This window comes from Cervus elaphus, chromosome 17, assembly GCF_910594005.1.
Source record: "Cervus elaphus chromosome 17, mCerEla1.1, whole genome shotgun sequence".
NCBI classification, from domain to species: Eukaryota; Metazoa; Chordata; class Mammalia; order Artiodactyla; family Cervidae; genus Cervus; species Cervus elaphus.
Genome location: NC_057831.1, coordinates 36,758,419 through 36,777,240, shown reverse-complemented (window position 1 = coordinate 36,777,240; position 18,822 = coordinate 36,758,419). Strand labels below are relative to the sequence as shown.

Below are 18,822 nucleotides of genomic sequence, written 5' to 3'. Positions count from 1 at the left end.
TTCAGAAAGGAGCTAAAACAGAGGATGCTAGGAGGGGTCTGTTCTAGAAAGGCCCCATACCGTCATGCTTGGTTACATGAGTAATACTCCACTGTGTATGTCTCATCTTCCTTCTCCACCCATATATCTGTGGACACTTAGGTTGTTTGCGTATCTTGGCTAAGGTAAATAAGGCTGCTCCATGGGGGTACCTATACCTTTTTGAATTAGTGTTTTTTGTATTCTTTGGATAAATATCCAGAAGTAGAACAGCTGGATCATATGGTAATTCTATTTTTAATTTTTTGAGGAACCTTCATACAATTTCCAATAGTGGCTGTACCAGTTTAAATTCCTGCCAGCAATGCATAAGGAGTCTCATTTCTCTGTGAAAGTGAAAGTGAAGTCGCTCAGTCGTGTCTGACTCTTTGCGACCCCATGGACTGTAGCCCACCAGGTTCCTCCTTCCATGGGGTTTTCCAGGCAAGAATACTGGAGTGGGTTGCCATTTCCTTCTCCAGGAGATCTTCCTGACCCAGGGATTGAACTCGGGTCTTCCGCATTGTAGGCAGATGCTTTACCGTCTGAGCCACCAGGGAAGCTTTCATTTCTCTATATCCTTGCCCAAAATAGTATTTTTTGTTAATAGTAACTTGGACAGATGTGAGGTGATATCTCAGTATGGTTTTGATCTGCAATTTTCCTGATGATTAATGAGGTTGAGCATCTTTGCATGTGCCTGTTGGCCATCTCTGTGTTGATTCTGGAAAAATGTTAAGGTTCTCTGCCCATTGTTTAATTGTTTTTTTTTTTTTATTGAGTTGTATGAATTCTTTGTATATTTCGTTAACACCTTATCAGACATATTGTTTGCCAATACCTCTCTCATTTTGTAGGCTGCCTTTCCATATTGTTGATGGTTTCCTTTGATGTACAGAAGCTTTTTTGTTTGACCTGATTCCCTGATTTGTTTTTGCTTTCTTTGTCTTTGATTTTTGAAGTCAGATCCAAAACGTCACTGCCAAGACTGATGTCAAGTTGCTTACTACCTATGTTTTCATCTGAGTTTCTGATTTCAGATATTACATTCTAGACTTTGATCCATTTTCAGCTAATTTTTATGTATAGTAAGTAAGTAAGATAGTGATCATTTTGTTCATTTGTACGTGCCTATCCAGTTTTCTGTACACCATTTATTGAAGAGATTGTCCTTTTCCCATTGTGTGATCTTGCCTCCTTTTGATTGACCATATATTCATAGGCTTATTTATGAGCTTAAACACTTTTAAATGATAGTAATGAAAAATAAGTGGATTTCCCCCAGCGTTATTTAGGTATAATTAACAAACAAAATTGTAAATATTCGAAGTGTGCAATGTGATGATTTGATGCACATATACATTGTGAAGTGATTACAAAGATCAAGTGAATTATCACATCCATTACCTCACAGATCAACTTGTTCCCTGTGTGTCTTAAGAATGCTTACGATGTATTCTCATCAGGTTTCCAGTATATAATACTGTGTAACTGTAGTCACCATGCCGTACTTTAGTTCCTTAGAACTTACTGGCAACTGAAATGATTGTAGCCTCTGACCTGCATTTCCCCACCTCTCTCCCCCCGTCCTCTAGCAACCATCGTTCTTCTTCTCTTTCTATGAGATTGGGTGGTTTTTTTTTTAGATACCACATATAAATGATACCATACAGTATTTATCTTTCTCTGGCTTATTTTAGTTAGCAGAATGTCCTTTAGTTTCACCCATATTTTTGTAAATGGCAGGGTTGCCTTCTTTTTTTTATGACTGAATAGTGTTTCACCATGTGTGTGTGCATGTTTGTGTGTCTGTGTGTGCATCTCACACTACAGGAGTTTTTACGTGTTAAGTTTTTTAGCTTGGGGTAGTAGCCAAGGCAGTAGAGTTTACAGTTCCGAGCACGTGCTTTACCGCAGTCAAAGGCACCGCCTTCAGTCTCAGCTCAGGCCTGCTACCTGTGTGGCCTTACACAAGTCCCTTAATTTCTGTAAGCCTAGCATCCTCATTTAGAAATGTGAATTCTAACAGTATTATGGGAATTAAATGGGAAAAAACATGGAAAGGCCTTACTTTGCCAACTACCTAGTGCCTGGCGTGTCACAGGTCCTGAAGTGAAGTGTCAGTCGCTCAGTCGTGTCAGCTCTGTGCAGCCCCACAGACTGCAGCCCGCCAGGCTCCTCTGTCCATGGCGATTCTCCAGGCAAGAATACTGGAGTGGGTGGCCATGCCCTCCTCCAGGGGATCTTCCCAACCCAGGGATCGAACCTAGGTCTCCTGAATTGCAGGCAGATTCTTTACCAGCTGAGCTACCAGGGAAGCCTGGTCATAAGCCCTAGTAGCTATTTTTCAGTTAGCAGTCTTGGGCACCTGATGTGCATCACTTGCCTGCTAGTCACTGGGAATGGCGACATCTACGGGGTATGGTGGCTGCCTCTGTGACAGGCTTAGTGTAGTGAAAAAGGAATTACAAAGGGACACAACATGTGTGTGCAAAGAACTGTGGTGTACAAAAGAAACATTCTAAAGTGACTGACTTGTTTATTTTAAAGAAGAGATGGTAGTGGCTTATTTATTTCAATTAATAAACTGCCATCATCTACATTTGGAAACCAAATAAACAGAGCACAGAATGAGTGATGCTGTGGACTCCCATTGGGCAGCACAAGCAAGAAAGTCAGTGATAGAAAGAAAATGCTTCAAAAATTAAGACTCGAGTCTACGTGACATTGGCTGTATGTGTTGTCTGGGGCCGTGTTTCGGTTCTGGGGACCAGAATTGTGCACAGCTGTTTTTGCCTCCACGTCAGTGGTACTGGGAGCCAGGAGTGCCCACTGAGGGTGCAGGACCAGCTGGTGGCAGGCAGGCCCTAAGGCAGAGGCTCCCGTGTTCCCTCCCTGGCACTGCAGGTGTTCATGCAGTGACGCTTGTCCCCAGTCACAGCCACATTTAGGAAATACTGGCTGGGATTATAAAAAGATACTCCCAGTTCCCCAACTCTCCAGTTCTGTATCGTGAATTTATTCATTGCTTCTATTTCATATACTTGAGAAAAATGATTTAAGGTGACAGTGCCACCCATTTCAAGCAGGAACACTTGAAATGTGATCCACCAGTAATACTTTGCTAGGTTTAGGTTTGGGAGACTCACTTTTGGGGAATGAATAGCCTGGGCGAAGTAGCCTCTCAGGAGAGCGTCACATATCTTACCAGTTCATATACAGCTTTCCAGGTTAGGGAGAGCAGTCAGGAAGCAGAATCATAATATTACTGCTTCAGTATTTAGTTCATGTAATCTGGAAATGCTAGTGCTAATACCATTTCTAAAGTATTCAGCATCTACAAAATAAAACTCAGTGAAATCAAACTGTTAAGTACAAAATCTCAGACTTGTAAAAAAATAAAATTTGTAGACACATAAGTAGACTTTCTTATAGGCCTGCTGCTGCTTTTGACTAAACACCCTTCCCTTGTTCACCTTCCACAGAGCCAGCACCTCAGTCCTCCCCTGCGGTGGGGGTCTTCTGGACCACCACCTCTCTTGCCTTGGCTCTGGTTCCCAACAGTAATTTCTTTCCAGCCATCGTACCCTGCTGAAAGCATGATAACCCTGCCCTCCAGAAGGGAGATCAGCCTAACCTCCAAAACTGGGCCTTTTCAGGGTTTGTGGTGGGGGTTGCAGGGAGAGGATGGTCGGAGAGAATTGGAGAACGAGAGTGGAAGAGAGCTAAGAAATACAGACAGAGCTGCTCATTGATGTCTGAAATAACTACATTGTACCAACAAAAATACTAGTATTTACTAGCTACAGTTGTCCCTCCACATCCATGGAGGATTGGTTCTAGGAGTCCCCACCCCCATATCAAAATTCTCCATGCTCAAGTCCCTCATTTAAAATGATATATTAGTTGCCTATAACCTAAGCATATCCTCCCAAGTACTTTAAATCATCTCTCGATTACTTATAATACCTGGTACAGTGTGAATGCTATGTAAATAGTTGCCAGTGTGCGACAAATTCAAGTTGTGCTTGCTGGAACCTTCTGGAATTGTCATTTTTCTCCAAGCATTTTCCATCTGAGCTAGGTATAATCTGCAGACTTGGAACATGTGGATAAGAGGGCCCACTGTATACTGGGAGGCTGTAAAGCCAACAACCGTTTTTATGGTCACTGTTAAATCTATTTGAAGTGTTCAAAACCTTATTTTGCTTTATAGAACAACACACATGATAAAGATCTTTCTTTTGTCTTGAGAACAGACAAATAATGCCTAGAATAAAATCTCTTCTGAGAAGGAGGTTAGAAAATTTTAAATATTGTACACACTTCCCCAGGATATTATACCTTCCACAGGATATTTGTACCTGCCTATTTGTAGGATTTTGTACCTACCCAGGATATTTCTACAAAGGTACATTCTAACTTTGTAGAATGCTGTTTTATGGTGTGTGTGTTTTAGTTGTTTCAATTCCAAAAGTCAGAGTAATTAGAGAAGCTGGCATGAGAATGAATCAAGTCAGCCTGGGTTCTGTATGTAAGACTCTACACCTTGTCTCCCTGGACTGGACTCTTTTCTCTAATTAGTGTTTCTCAGTCTAGAGAAGGAACCTGTTCTAAAGGATAAACAGGGTGATTTTTTTTAGAATTTCTTTTCAGTGCTTTCATTGAAATATACGTGAATATAAAAGGAAGTATATATACACTTATTCTTCATATAGCATTTAAATATTAGAAAACCAAAGCAGATTTACAAATTAAATATTAACAAAACTCTAAATAAAACACAAATTAGCCTCATGGATTTAATGTGATGAGCAAGAATGCCTTTCTGAAGCGAGACCCCTCTTGTGTTGTGATGAGGACTGCAGGCTGCCAGGCCTGGGGACTTGAGTTTTGTGGCTTGTCCTGTGCACCCGGGGATGACTCAGCTCTCTTTTGTCCATTCAGCTGCTATCAAACCTTCATTCATGCAGCGAGTCAGGACTTGCTGTGGCCTTTTCTTGGGCACAAATGCATCACTTACAAAGGAAAATTGCTTTTTTCCCTTTCCTTGGACAATTCAGTATGCCGTGGCACCAGTGCAATCGTTAAAATAAATGCAAATTGTATAGTAACACATCATTATAAGGAGTTCATTCAGAATGTGTTTTTATTTTGTTTAGGATATCATTTTTTCTTTTTTTTTTTTTAGAAAAAACACAAAATTTTAAAAATGCATAGAACACTCTCAGATTTCTGGGACTAAATCCATGGTTTTCTGTTTGTGAAATACTGCTCCAGGTCAGCGTGATCCATACTGTTGATTTTTTGTTTGATTGCTTCTGTTGGATTATGTAGCAAACAGTATTCATTAGCTTAATCTTTTAGGAGAGATTTCCTTTTTCTCCTGATAAATGAAACTAACGTACCTCTTAGATATATTTGTAACCTACCTATTAGATATGTTTGTGGTTGTTTTTATTTGAAGGCGTACTTCGGGGATATTGTGGGTTTGGTTCCAGACCACCACAAAAAAGCAAATATTGCAATAAAACAAGTCACACAACTTTTTTTTTTGTTAACCAGTGCATATAAAAGTTATGTTTATACTGTTCCTATTAAATGTACAATAGTATTATTATGTTTAGAAAAACAATGTACAAACCTTAACTTAAAAATACAGTATTGCTAAACAAGAATGCTAGCCATCATCTGGGCCTTCAGCAAGTTGTAATCTTTTTGCAATAGTAGTGTCAAAAGTCACTGATCAGGTCACCATAACAAATGATATAAGAAAATATGAAATATTGCAAGAATTACCAAAATGTGACACAGAGACATAAGGGGAGAAAATGCTGCTGGGAAAACGTGCTGATAGCGGTATAAGACTCAGCATTGCCACAGAACTTCAGTTTATTTAGGAAAAAAAGAGTATCTGTGGAATGCAGTAAAGTGAAGAGCAATAAAATGCAGTATGCTTATCTGTTATTCCCTTCTTTAAAAGTTTATTCAGATTTCATTTATATACTGATGGAATATCTTGTGTATGCCAAGCCAGGGATAACTTTCTAAATACCTAGTTATGGACAACTTTCTAAATATTTGATTTCTTCCAAGAGTAACTGTGTGTACCTGTGTGTGTGTGTAAGAGATAGACTTAATACGCTGACAAATGCATTATGCATTATCCACTTTACCTAACAAGATTAACCTCTGAAGTCATGGTTGTAAAGCCCCTGTTCTGGTATTAGATTTCTTATAAACGAAAATTCTATTAATGCTGTAAATTATGGAGTTAGTGAAATGGTGTTTGTAAAAGTCCTTTAAATTTTTTTAAAGTTGTTTTTAGTGTTTTTCTGTCTGTATTTATTGAAACAACTGGTCTATTCCATCATAACTCCAGTCAGCTGTTTAAATGGTGTTAGTTCCATGGCCAAATAGTCAGATAGGTTATCTATTTTGTTATTTGTTTTGTTATTTGTAGGGGATAAAAAGTTCAAGTTTTGTAATCCAACTAAGAGACTTTATTTTTCTTTACACAGAAGGCTCGACCATCTATAATGCAGGTAAATGATACTTTAAAATTTATTAATGTATTTCTGCAGCAGTATTCTCTGTGGAATGTATGCCAATAATGTATTTCATTCTAGGATGCTGTAACGCTTTGTTCCTACCCTTTTATCTTTGATGCCCAAGCCAAGACCAAAATGTTGCAAACTGATGCTGAACTGCAGATGCAGGTAACATATTTTAAAAACTATTTTTTCCTATTGTGGGTTTCTTTCATCTTATACATGCAGTTGTAATTTTTTCCTAATAGGAGAAAGTTCATTTGGGTAAAGTTGTAGTATAACTTTTAGAACCTATAGAAAAATTTTCAGCAATTCTCTATTGAATAAAGCAAATACAAGTGAAGGGACATTTACATAAACTGAGGGTTGACTGGTGTCTTCATAAAGTGTCGTATAGTAAATATTTGCCTTTGTGGGCCATACGGTCTCAAGTATAAAACTCTGTTGTAGCGCAAAATTTGAATTTTACATAATTTTCACATGTGTGAAATATTCTTTTTTAAATTTTTGTTTAACCATTTAAAAATGTTAAAACTATTAGTAGCTCAAGAGCTGTATAAAAACAGGCAGCAGGCTGGATTCAGTCAATGGGCCATTGTTTGCTGATCCTTGATACATTATTAAATGGAGCTTGGCAGTTCTTTATTGAGCCAAAACTTAAATTATAGAGATTTGTTTAATTTAAACACATGTTTTTATTGTAAAATATAATTGGTTTTGGCAAGCCTGCAAAGATGTTTGTGAACTAGCAATCCAAACCTATCAATTCCTACTGCTGGTGGATATGTAACTTCATTCATCTCTCTCCCCATCTCCCCATCTTTCTGACTCTGTCTCTAGCTCTTATTTATATCTATCTCTATATATCTGTTTTCACAGTGACATGTCCGTCATATTGACAATTTAAAACTTTTCCAGAGAAAATGGACATTTTTCAAAGAACTAAAGCTGTTTAGCAAGTGGTTATTGGGTTTCTTTTCCTGCTACTTCAAAAGTCACCATTTCTACCCACTCTCTATCATCACTTTGTTCTACTAAAATATTATTTCAGTCTTAATCCGCTTAGTCCAAATCATTTTCCTGGAATGAGTTATGGATCATATGGTTCATAAAGTGTTTCAGTTAATCTCTTTGGGTTCATATTAGAAAGATTTGTGTGTTTTATAAACATGACTGAGAAAATCTATTGGAAGAGTTAGGAGGAAAATAAAGAACAAGGTGGAGATGCAGCATGTCTGCCCTGCCCTGTACCCACCCCTGGTCCAAAGGCACGGCTGACAGCTGCCTCCACTCACAGATGCGCCCTTGGGTGATAACTCTGTTCTTGGGTGTGCTGTTGCAGGTGGCGGTCAACGGGGCCAATCTGCAGAACGTCTTCATGCTGCTCACCTTGGAGCCTCTGCTGGCCAGAAGCCCCTTCCTGGTCCTTCACGTTCGCAGGAGCAACCTTGTTGGAGATGCCCTAAGAGAGCTGAGCATTCATTCTGATATTGATTTGAAAAAGCCTCTCAAAGTGAGCCCTTCAGTATATTTATCTAAGTAACCTTCCTGGGTTTCTTTAAACAGCATCAGATGAAGCAGCAAAGATCTTATTAAAATCATGGAGTACAGCATTCATTATTTCTTTCATTCATTTTACAAGAATTTACTCACCTCCTTCTGTCCAGTCACCAAACAGACCATCTCAACATGACATCAGATAAAATGCCAGTGGATTATTTGAGGGACTGTAGGGCCTTCTTTGTCTGCTCTTTTCCGGGTACCTGTTCCCACTCTACCAAAACCACGCAAACAGTAGCACTGCTAAAGCTTCAGTTAGGTAAAACTACCAAGCCAGCATCTAGGAAGTCTTTGGATGTCAAAAATTTAAGAAAAAGAAGGTAAAAAAGAAAGCAGAAAAGTAGTGAAATTTTCTGGGCAGCTGGTCGTCTGTTCTGATAGGCCCTTTTTAGTACTCTGAAATGACTAAGAAATTGTCTTTCCTCATACACTCTGCATGTTTGTGTTACCACTTAATGTATTCTTGGGGCTTAGCACAATGCTTGGAACACAGCAGCTGGTCAGTAAATATTTAGTGAATTACTGAAGTTTTAGATCATTTACCTTTCCCTTCAGAAGACTTTCCTGTTTCCAATCCTGTTGTAAACTCCATTTCTGAAATGTAATAGACAAGAAACTGACGGTATCCATGAGACTGTCATCCTTTTCAGAATTTCAGTGGGTAGCATCAGTCCCATCAGTCTGCCTGGGAGTTCTCCCTAGTACTTCTGGGATAGATTTTTGATATTGCAAACAGAATGTACTCTCTTTGCCGCCTGTTTTCAATCACTAATTCAGATGAGACTCTTTTTGCTTGGTAGCATGTCTGAGTTAAGCCTTCTACTGGCATCCATATAATCGGAGTCCTTTATGCTCCTCCTGCTCTAGGCAACCTTGAGCACAGTATTCAGGATAATTTTTCTCTTTCTTTTTTTTTTTTTAAGCTGCACTGTGTGGCATGTGAGATCTTAGTTCCCTGATCAGGGATCATACCTGTGCCCCCTGCAGTGGAAGTGCAGAGTCTTAACCACTGGACTGCCAGGGAATTTCCCAGGATAAGTTTTTTTAAGTGCTTTTTATTTTTAGCTCTGTGCCTGAGCGCTTCCAGTAAAGTGGGGATGATAATAGTAATTTCTGTGTGTAAGACTATTCTGAGGATTAGGTTAATAGAATTTAAGTGGCTGGCATGTAGAAAACTCTTAATAAATCTCGTCCTTTGGTTTGCTGTAGCTGTTACTGTGGTTGGGTCCAGCGTGCTCCATATAGATCTGTAATGGGTCTCTTTATAGCCCCTCACAGATGTGTCTGCTTGAACTACTCTCTTCCCTTTCATATTCATCAGTTAGTTTAAGATCCCCTACTGAGAGAGATTTCTGTCTTTACTGAGGTTAGTCATTGCTTTTCTCTGTGTGCCAGGACATTTACCTCTGAGTGTATCTGACTCTTTGAAAATGTATTCTTGAATTGGTTTTTTTTTAATGTTTGCCTCTCTGCCCCAAATTGATGGTAAACTTTCTGTGGACATCTGGTAAGCTTCTGACTTTGTCTATATCCCTTGAAGTGCTCAGTAAAATTTTGTGTGATTGTAAGTGTCTTGTTAATCAACAGATACACTTTGCAGTTTCATTGCAGCAGTGTATTCTTGTATTCTGTAACATCTTCCTTTCTTTGTCCTGACTTTGGAAAGAATTTGCAAAAAACCCTAAAAACCATAAAATGACAATGATTTACATGAAGTACTAATTCTGCTTTCATTATTTTAAGGTCATTTTTGATGGTGAAGAAGCAGTGGATGCAGGTGGTGTCACAAAAGAGTTCTTTCTTTTACTGTTAAAAGAATTGTTGAATCCCATCTATGGAATGTTTACCTACTACCAGGATTCAAATCTCTTGTGGTTTTCAGATACGGTGAGTTAGTAATGTCATTATTCAACAGATAGATTGAACTGAACCTCCTTTTTGTTGTCAGACCAGTCCCTAGCCTTCTGACGTTTGCAAAGGGGAGCTATAACAAAGATAATCATTTAATGTATATGAAGAGTGGATGCAGTCTTGCATGTTTCACCTGTTGCCAAGACCTCATAGTTGAGTTTTGTTGCCCATCAGTCTCATTTCCATTTCTAGTAGATAAGCTCCAAGCTTTGTAAATCCTCGAAGTGTAAAAAGAGTGTGATAAAGAAACTGGTTTTATGACATATAAAAAGTAATTGTCAAATATACCTTATTTTAATAACAATGATAGAATGTGTATGGATACTTATACAGATATACACATACACTTTATTTTTGAAAATGCATCAGGAGAGCTAAGTTTTAAAAGGCATTCTCATTTCAATCAGACTATAGTTTATTTCTTTTCCTACCAGACTTCTCTCCCTATATCTGCATTGTCTTGAAAAGTAGCCATTAGCCTCTTGTGGCTATTTAAATTTCAGTGTTATTTAGTTAAAATGAAATAATGCTTGCGCTTCCGTGGTGCCTCAGATGGTAAAGAATCCACCTGCAATGCAGGAGACCTGGGTTTGATTCCTGGGTTGGGAAGATCCCCAGGAGAAGGGAATGGCAACCCACTCCAGTATTCTTGCCTGGAGCATTTCACATTCCCTCAGTTGTACTAACGACCATTCAGGTGCTCAGTAGACGCACATAGAGGCTGACATCTGAGACAGAGCAGAATAAAATGTTTCCATCACTGCAGGAAGTTCTGTTGGACAGCAGAGCTCTAAATAAAGATAAGCTCTTCTCTGTATCATAGGTGAGCTGTCAGTGCTTAACTTTGTCTACATTGCATCTTTGGGGGACAGTTGAACTTTTTTTTTTTAATACTTTCCACCTCCGATAAAAATCACTATTATAAAACAGATCATTACTCTGTGCTTGTGTTTATGTTAAACAATGGACATATATTAATTTTGTAACAGTATTCTAGTAATTTCTAGGGACTTTTTTTTTTTTAACCTCTTTTATGTCATTCACAAACATACATAGTTGAACTTTTGTTAGGGGTATTTCTCTGTTTCAGAAGGTAACAATATTATAGATCTTTATTCTTTCATTCTGAAAATATTTTAAGGTAAATCACAGGTGGTTTTGAGGGTGCGAGCACTGCTTTTCTTTGTAACACATTTGCGCCTGTGTTGAAAGTGTTTCGTAGAGCACAACTGGTTTCACTTGATTGGTATAACTTGCGGACTTGCCATCTACAACTCCACTGTGGTGGACCTGCATTTCCCACTGGCTCTCTATAAGAAGCTACTGAACGTGAAGCCTGGCCTGGAAGACTTGAAAGAGTTGTCACCCACAGAAGGAAGGTACGGAGCTGAAAGATGGGAGCCTGGCGTGGAAAACTGAGATTAAAGGTTGAAAACACCACTTGTATAAGTTAGAGGTTGTCATTCGATTGTGCTGTGTATGCTTTGCCTTAAGACGGAAGTCCACAGCTGCTGGCTTGAAACAACGCCTGGGTCACTCTAGGGACAGAAGGAGAAGAAGGAAAAGGGAAGTCATAGCTGCCCAGGAATCCAAACAATCTCTGCTTTTCTTATCCTGAACAAAATATAAGGACGTTGAGATTTGTCATGGTCCATAAATAGCAAGGGAGAAAGTATTGAAAAGGGAGCCTGTATTTTTTTTTTAAAAAGTACAGATTTCCCCATCGTTTTGTATTTCTCTTTTCTGTGTCTCCTTGACTTTCACACCATGACCACACCTGCTGTACTTCTGGTCACCAAATGTGTGTGGGGTTCTCTCCCACATGTCCAAGTAATTCTGCACGGTGCCAGCTGGGTGTCCTACAACTTACCTCAGTTCTGACACCATCTACTTGGAGACAGAGTTGGATCCCACAGGTTAAGGGTTTCTAGTGCCCTCATCCCAGAGGAATTTATAAGGATTTGGGGAGCTCTGTGCTAAGGAACTGGGGGCAGAGACCAGTATATGTATTTTTTCTGTGATCTCATGGAGCCTTTTTTAGAAAGTAGTTTAATTGGGATATAATTTGCTTTCTGCACAATTCACCCAGTTAGAGTATATAATTCAGTGACTCTTAGTGCATCCACAGAGTTGTGCAGCCTTTACTCCATCAATTTTAGGATGTTTTCATCACCTGAAAAAGAAACTTGGTATTCTTTAGTCGACATTCCCAACTTCTTCATCCCCCAAGCCCTGCTGCTGCTAAGTCGCTTCAGTTGTGTCCGACTCTGTGCAACCCCATAGACGGCAGCCCACCAGGCTCCCCTGTCCCTGGGATCCTTCCAGGCAAGAGTACTGGAGTGGGTTGCCATTGCCTTCTCCACTCCCAAGCCCTAGGCAACCATTAATCTACTTTCTGTCTCTGTAGACATGCCTCTTCTGGATATTTCACATAAATGGAATCATACAATATGTGGTTTTTGGTGTCTGGCTTCTTTCACACAGCATGTTTTCAAGGTTCATCTGAGTTGTAACTTGTATCAATGTTTCATTTCTTTTTATTGTCAAATTATATTTTGTTTTATGGATATACCACATTTTGTCTATCCATTCATCAGCTGATGGACATTTGGCTTGTTTCTACAATTTGACTGTTACCAATAGTGCTGTTATGGATGTTTTTACATACTTTTTGTGTAGACATAAGTTTTCATTTCTCTTGGGTATGTACCTAGGAGTAGAATTGCTAGGTCAAATGGTAACTCTATGTTTAGCCTTTTGAGGAACTTCCATACTATTTTCCAGAACAGTAGAGACATGTTTTTAGTCATTTTCTTTCTGTCTCTTTAAAATTCCTTTTATTATGAGTTTCTGTGTACTGATTTTAGGTAGCATAAAGTGAAATTTAATATATAAAAAGACACCATATCCTTGGCTTCGTGTAAACAGTACAGTTCTTTTGACTTCAGCAGGAGATAACATCCCTTTTTTTTTTTTTTAATAAGGAAGGAATACTGATTTTAAGATTGAGATTGAGAAAGGGTAGTCTCTAAGGTGCTCTCTGGAAATGAGATGGTCACACCACCAGTGTAGGATACCAATACAGAGAAATCACAAGGGACTTGGGGCTGGGGAGCCGAGGCACAGAGAGCGGTAAGAAAATTTAGAAGGAATATTAAAAAAATGGCAGAGGAGACCAGGCAGGGTTACTTTTTGGTAACTGAGAGTGACAGAAATGTGTGCTGTTTTCTTTGCCAACCTGGCTGAGAATGATATATTTCAAGTAATGATCTTGGCTGGTTAAATGAAAAAAGATTTAAATTCTGCATGAAAAATTTTCTTTCTGGGCAACTCGTTATGGAACTGCCAGACTCTGAGCTCACTGAAGTGTGAATGAAGTCTAGTTATAAGAATGTATTCTCATGACAGCTGCGATACGACCCTTGTTGGCATAAACAGATTTCAGTATTCTTTAATGTGGCAGGTAATAGAGTTCTTTGCACACAGAGCCCCTTGCATTAACAAGTAAGACTAGATTCCTAAGTGGACACTGATTTTGAAGCTTGTGTTTTATGATGGGAGGATTATCCTTCTAATGCATACAGATAAAGCCAATCTGTAGGAGGACCACTGCCGTATCATCTCCTCACTTATCTACTTCCAGAGTATACTAGGGTTAACGTAAGTACGTCAGATACAAAGCTATCTGATTTTCTTTATAAATTTCAGTAAGATTTGTCACTAGGAACAGAGAAAAATTAATGAGCATCTTACAAGTCAGCTCTTGTAAGACGTTTTTTCAAAATATGTTTACCGTGACTTTCAGTCTAGATTTATGTTCATTCAAGAACCTTCTTTTGTAGCATTTCTTTGCAGATAATCTGGACTTGTGACTGGGATAGAAGCACTATTGCCATGTGTGATTTACCTCTTTTCTTTTCTCTGTCACACTGTGGTTAGGAGTCTTCAAGAACTGTTAGATTACCCTGGGGAAGATATTGAGGAGACTTTCTGTCTCAACTTCACGGTAAGAATTTTCTTTACTTACGAATGTAGCTGTCTCTTTTATCATGCTTACAAGTCATAATTAGCTTAATTTTTCTCCAAATCAAAGAATAAATTGAGAGACTTCTCTGAACCAAACTGTTTTAGTCATAGTATCTTTTTATCATCAATGTATAGTTGTTGCAGAATATTAGTTACAAGTGTACAGTACAGTGATTCACAATTTTTAAAGGTTAAACTCCATTTATCATTATTATAAAATATTTGCTATATTGCCTGTGTTGTACAATATATCTTTATAGCTTATTTTATACCCAGTAGTTTGTGTCTTAATCCCCTACCCCTATATTGTCCTGCCCCTCTTCCCTTCCCCAGTGGTAACCACTAGTTTATTCTCTAAATCTGTAAGTCTGCTTCTTTTTTGTTATATTCACTAGTTTGGTGTATCTTTTAGATTTTGCCTATAAGTGACATCATACAATACTTGTCTTTCTTGGTCTGACTTATTTCACTTAGCATAATACCCTTCATCCATGTTGCTGCAAATGGCACCGTTTCCTTCTTTTTTATGACTGAGTAGTGTTCCATTGTGTACATAAGCCATTCATCTTTATCAATTCATGTGTTGACAGACACTTATTTTGTGTGCCTACCTTGGCTATTGTAAATAGTGTTGCTTTGAACATTGGGGTGTGCATGTATCTTTTTGAATTAGTATTTTTGTTCCTTGTAGATATATACTCAGAAATGGAATTGGTGGATCATATGAGTGTCAAAATGTCCTGAATATTACTGGAGTTCAGTAGATGTGTTGAATAAATGAATGAATGAATGATTAATCTATACACTTAAGAAAATTACTGAAGCATTATTCCTCTTTACTCCTGTGTTGCTGTTTGTTGCTGTTGTTTAGTCGCTAAGTCGTGTCCAACTCTTTGCGACCCCATGGACTGTAGCGCTCCAGGCTCCTCTGTCCATGGGATTTCCCAGGCAAGAGTGCTGGAGTGGGTTGCCATTTCCTTCTCCAGGAGATCTTCCTGACCCAAGGATTGAACCCATGTCTCCTGCATTGGCAAGTGGATTCTTAACCACTAAGCCACCAGGGAAGCCCCTTTTCTCCTATACATATAATTTATTTTCTACAGTTCATATTTTTTCTTTGATTGCATTTGTTGGCAACTCCATATCTTGAAACTGTCCTATAAAGTGCCGATGTTCTCTGATTCTTTCTCCTCCCAAGAATCTGCTGTGGTAATGTAAGTAGTAATTAAGCTACATTCGTTCCTAAGGCTTCTCAGTCATTTGGGGTCTAGAAAGATACGTAGTCAACAAAATTAAAACGTGTCTTTATTCCCCCTTAAATATAGATTTGTCGAGAAAGCTATGGTGTGATTGAACAGAAGCAGCTGATACCAGGAGGAGAGACAGTGACTGTGTGCAAGGAGAACAGGTTAGTCTTGACCCTTGACTGTGCACATGTAACTTCATTTCTCTACACTTTTAAGGCCAAGACTAAAGTTAACTTTTCATCCCTTCTTCAGAGGGAATAAGAGTGCTAGGGCAAGTTTACAGATTTAATAGTGGAGGAAGCAGTGGACCTGGGTTTAGAAGGTAACTGTTTGTTCTGCATCTCTGTCTTACTGTCTTTGACCCTGGCCAAACCACATAAACTACCTGATCTCAGTTTCCTATCCTGTCAATACAGGGTTAAAATAACCGTTCTGCCTCCCTGATGGGAGACTAAATGAGGTAATTATAGGAGAATATTTTGACATTTTGGAATGAATGAGCTCCCAGCATTTATAGAAGGTTTCCAGTATCCATCAGAGTGACTGGCACAAAAACGCTCCAAAAAAATGTGTTGAATAACCGAATGTTATAAAAATGCTTACTTTTATTGGTGGTGGTTTTCATTGATGAAGAGTTTGTAATATAGATTTTAAATTAAATTCTTTGTGCCTCATGAAAATTAATACAAGTACATCTGATTTTTTAGTGTGATTTTCTGTGTTATCTCTTTGAAGGAGAAAAACATTCAGTTTTGTTTGCTTTTGAATTAGAGTGAGATTGTTGGCCATCTGCATGTTAATTAATTCAGTTTGCAAACCCTGAGTGCCTGCTCTGTGCCAGATCTGTTGCTGGATTTAGGAAATAAGTGACTTTTATCCTCGGTGCTAACTGGGAAGGGACAGCATAATGGATAATTGCAGTAGGTTATGGTGCATGTGGTAGGTAAGGGATAGAACAAGTGCCATGGAACCAGAGGGAGAAGCCACAACACTTTCACTGAACATCGAAGAGTGTGAATGGGAAAAACACTTCAGGCACAGGGTATGATGTGAGTCTGAGTCTCAAATTTAACACATGATAGAGAATGGTGAATACTTACTGGGTGGGGGCTAGTGTGTGGATTAAAGGTGGGTGCAGTAGTATTAGGGTGAAACTTGTCAAGACTTGAAGTGGTTTTGACATGGGACATGGTTGATCTGTTTTAGAATGATAACTGGTGGCCATATAGAAATGGACCTTGTGTGAGGAGACCCATAGGAGACTACTGAGGTAACTCAGGTGTTAGGTGGTGAGGGCCAAAGTGAAGGCAGCAGGGATGCAGAGTCAGCTATGTGTTGGTTATGTAATGAACAGGAGCTAGTGCCTCATTATGTCTGGATCCTACTAGAGATGCATGTATTGATCACATGCATATATTGAGGCTTCCAGTTTGGACAACAGGAAACAGAATCTGTAGAGCAGGGTGGAGAGGAAAAAGAGTTCCTTTTTGTTTTTTTTTTTAGAGTTCCATTTTATAAATGTTGATTTTGACATGTCTGTGTGATATCTAGGTGATTTTGTTTAGAGCTGAAGATTTATGTATGTCTTGAGAAGTCTTTTTTTTAAAAATCAAGTCATAGTTTCTAAGTAGGATATTTCCTTTTTCTTTTTTGCTTTTCAAATTTTAATACAATTTTTAAAGGTTACTTTGCATTTGCAGTTATTACAAAATATTGGCTACATTCCCCATATTGTACAACACATCCTTGAGCCTACCTTACACCCAATAGTTTGTACCTCCCACTCCCCAACTCCTGTGATGTTCCCCCTCCCTACCCTCACTGGTAACCACTAATTTGTTCTTTGTATCTGTGAGTCTGCTGCTTTTTTTGTTATATTCACTGATCTGTTGTATTCGCTGATCTGAAATCTTATTGTCAGTAGTTTGTGTAGTTACTTATGCCAGCCTTAACCACCAGTGAATTTGAGGTTTGCCTACACAAAGAAAAACATGGTGAAATAAAAAAGCAAGGATGGGAGAAAATGTATGTTCTTAGAAGAGTTATATATATTGGAACAGAAGGGAGACTCTTGTGATGAGGATTTAGAGATCATTAACACATTGGGTAGAGACAAAACTTCTTGACTTGAAGAAGTGGTGGGTGTGCAGAAAGATGAGGTAGGTGTCTCTCATCTTCCTGCAGAAAGGTGACGGAATGGTAGCCTCCACTTGGGAGGGTTATGAGTGAGGGAAGCCTGGAAGCAAGGGTTCACTGATGCTGTGGAAAAAGGTTACAGATGTAGAGAAGTTGGATGCTGTTTTGGGTATGTTGGGAAATGAAAGCTTTGGGTTTTAATTGGCTTCTTACTGTACATAGTTGCAAAGATGCAGAAAGAAATCCTATATAAGTGATGTATATTGGCTTCCTCCCATAAATCTTCCCTTTTGAAAGTAGGAGTGACAGAAAAACTGACAGGCCTCCTCTTCCATCCCTTTACATTTTAAAAAATAGCTAGAAGCCAAGGTGATCTAATGTAGCATTAGGTAATCTTTTTTGTCATGTAGACCTTCCAGACTACCCAGGAAGTGTCATCTTTGGGGAAAGTGTGAGCTATAATACCAGAGTTAGCTGAAATAATGCAGAAGTTGCCAAGGACCCAACAAAACTGCTTCAGGTGATCCTGACCCTGGGAACCTAGTATAGAGGCTAGTCTTGTCTCAAGAAGGTATGTCACCAAGGTCAAGCTCGGTCTGTTCACTGCATGCAAGGCCAGTGAATCTTACAGACAAGGTACTGAGGCAAGGAATATGACTTTATTTGGAAAGCTGGCTGACAGAGAAGATTGCAGACTGATGTCTCAAAATAACCATCTTGTCAGGGCCTGGATGTCGGGTTCTTTTATAGAACCAAGGGAGAAGCAATGAGGAACTAAAGTCAAAAGGCAGAATAGAGAGGGAGAAGCAGTGAGGAAGTTAAGTAAAAAAGGGTCTTTGGTTTTACAGAACGTCTCCAGGAAGAGCCATGCTTTGGAAGGGGTATGTTCAGTTCAATCGCTCTTTGCTCATCCTGTCCGACTCTTTGTGACCCCATGGACTGTGTGGCACACCAGGCTTCCCTGTCCTTCACCATCTCTTGGAGTTTGCTCAAACTCATGTGCATTGAGTTGGTGATGCCATCCAACCATCTCATCCTCTGTTGTCCCCTTCTCCTCCTACCTTCAATCTTTCCTAGCATCAGGGTCTTTTCTAATGAGTCAGCCCTTGGCATCAGGTGGCCAAAGTATTGGAGCTACAGCTTCATAATCACTCCTTCCAGTGAATATTCAGGACTGATTTTCTTTAGGATTGACTGGTTTGATCTTGCTGTCCAAGGGACTCTCAAGAGTCTTCTCCAGAACCACAGTTCAAAAGCATCAATGGAATGTGTTAGTCTCTTATTTTTTGTAGTCATTCACAGATGGGCAGGGTCAGATTATCTCTTTATGAGCTGAAAAAAGGCACTTAAGTTTAACAGTCAAACAGAGTAGC

The 18,822-nt window shown here is 39.1% G+C and overlaps 1 protein-coding gene across 4 annotated transcripts in view; it reads left to right on the top strand.

Moving 5' to 3' along the window:
- HERC3 (HECT and RLD domain containing E3 ubiquitin protein ligase 3) overlaps positions 1 to 18,822 on the top strand; it is a 132,863-nt gene that overhangs the window by 80,278 nt on the left and 33,763 nt on the right. For 2 of the 4 annotated variants that reach the window (XM_043870859.1, XM_043870860.1), the window contains exons 17-24: positions 3,504 to 3,677; positions 6,540 to 6,563; positions 6,648 to 6,737; positions 7,912 to 8,082; positions 9,873 to 10,016; positions 11,253 to 11,419; positions 13,980 to 14,046; positions 15,392 to 15,474. In XM_043870859.1, the coding sequence (XP_043726794.1) occupies positions 3,504 to 3,677; positions 6,540 to 6,563; positions 6,648 to 6,737; positions 7,912 to 8,082; positions 9,873 to 10,016; positions 11,253 to 11,419; positions 13,980 to 14,046; positions 15,392 to 15,474 (920 nt within the window). Of the gene's footprint in view, positions 1 to 3,503; positions 3,678 to 5,209; positions 5,299 to 6,539; positions 6,564 to 6,647; positions 6,738 to 7,911; positions 8,083 to 9,872; positions 10,017 to 11,252; positions 11,420 to 13,979; positions 14,047 to 15,391; positions 15,475 to 18,822 lie in introns of those variants that run through there. The other 2 variants (XM_043870861.1, XR_006334645.1) reach the window with 2 other exon arrangements.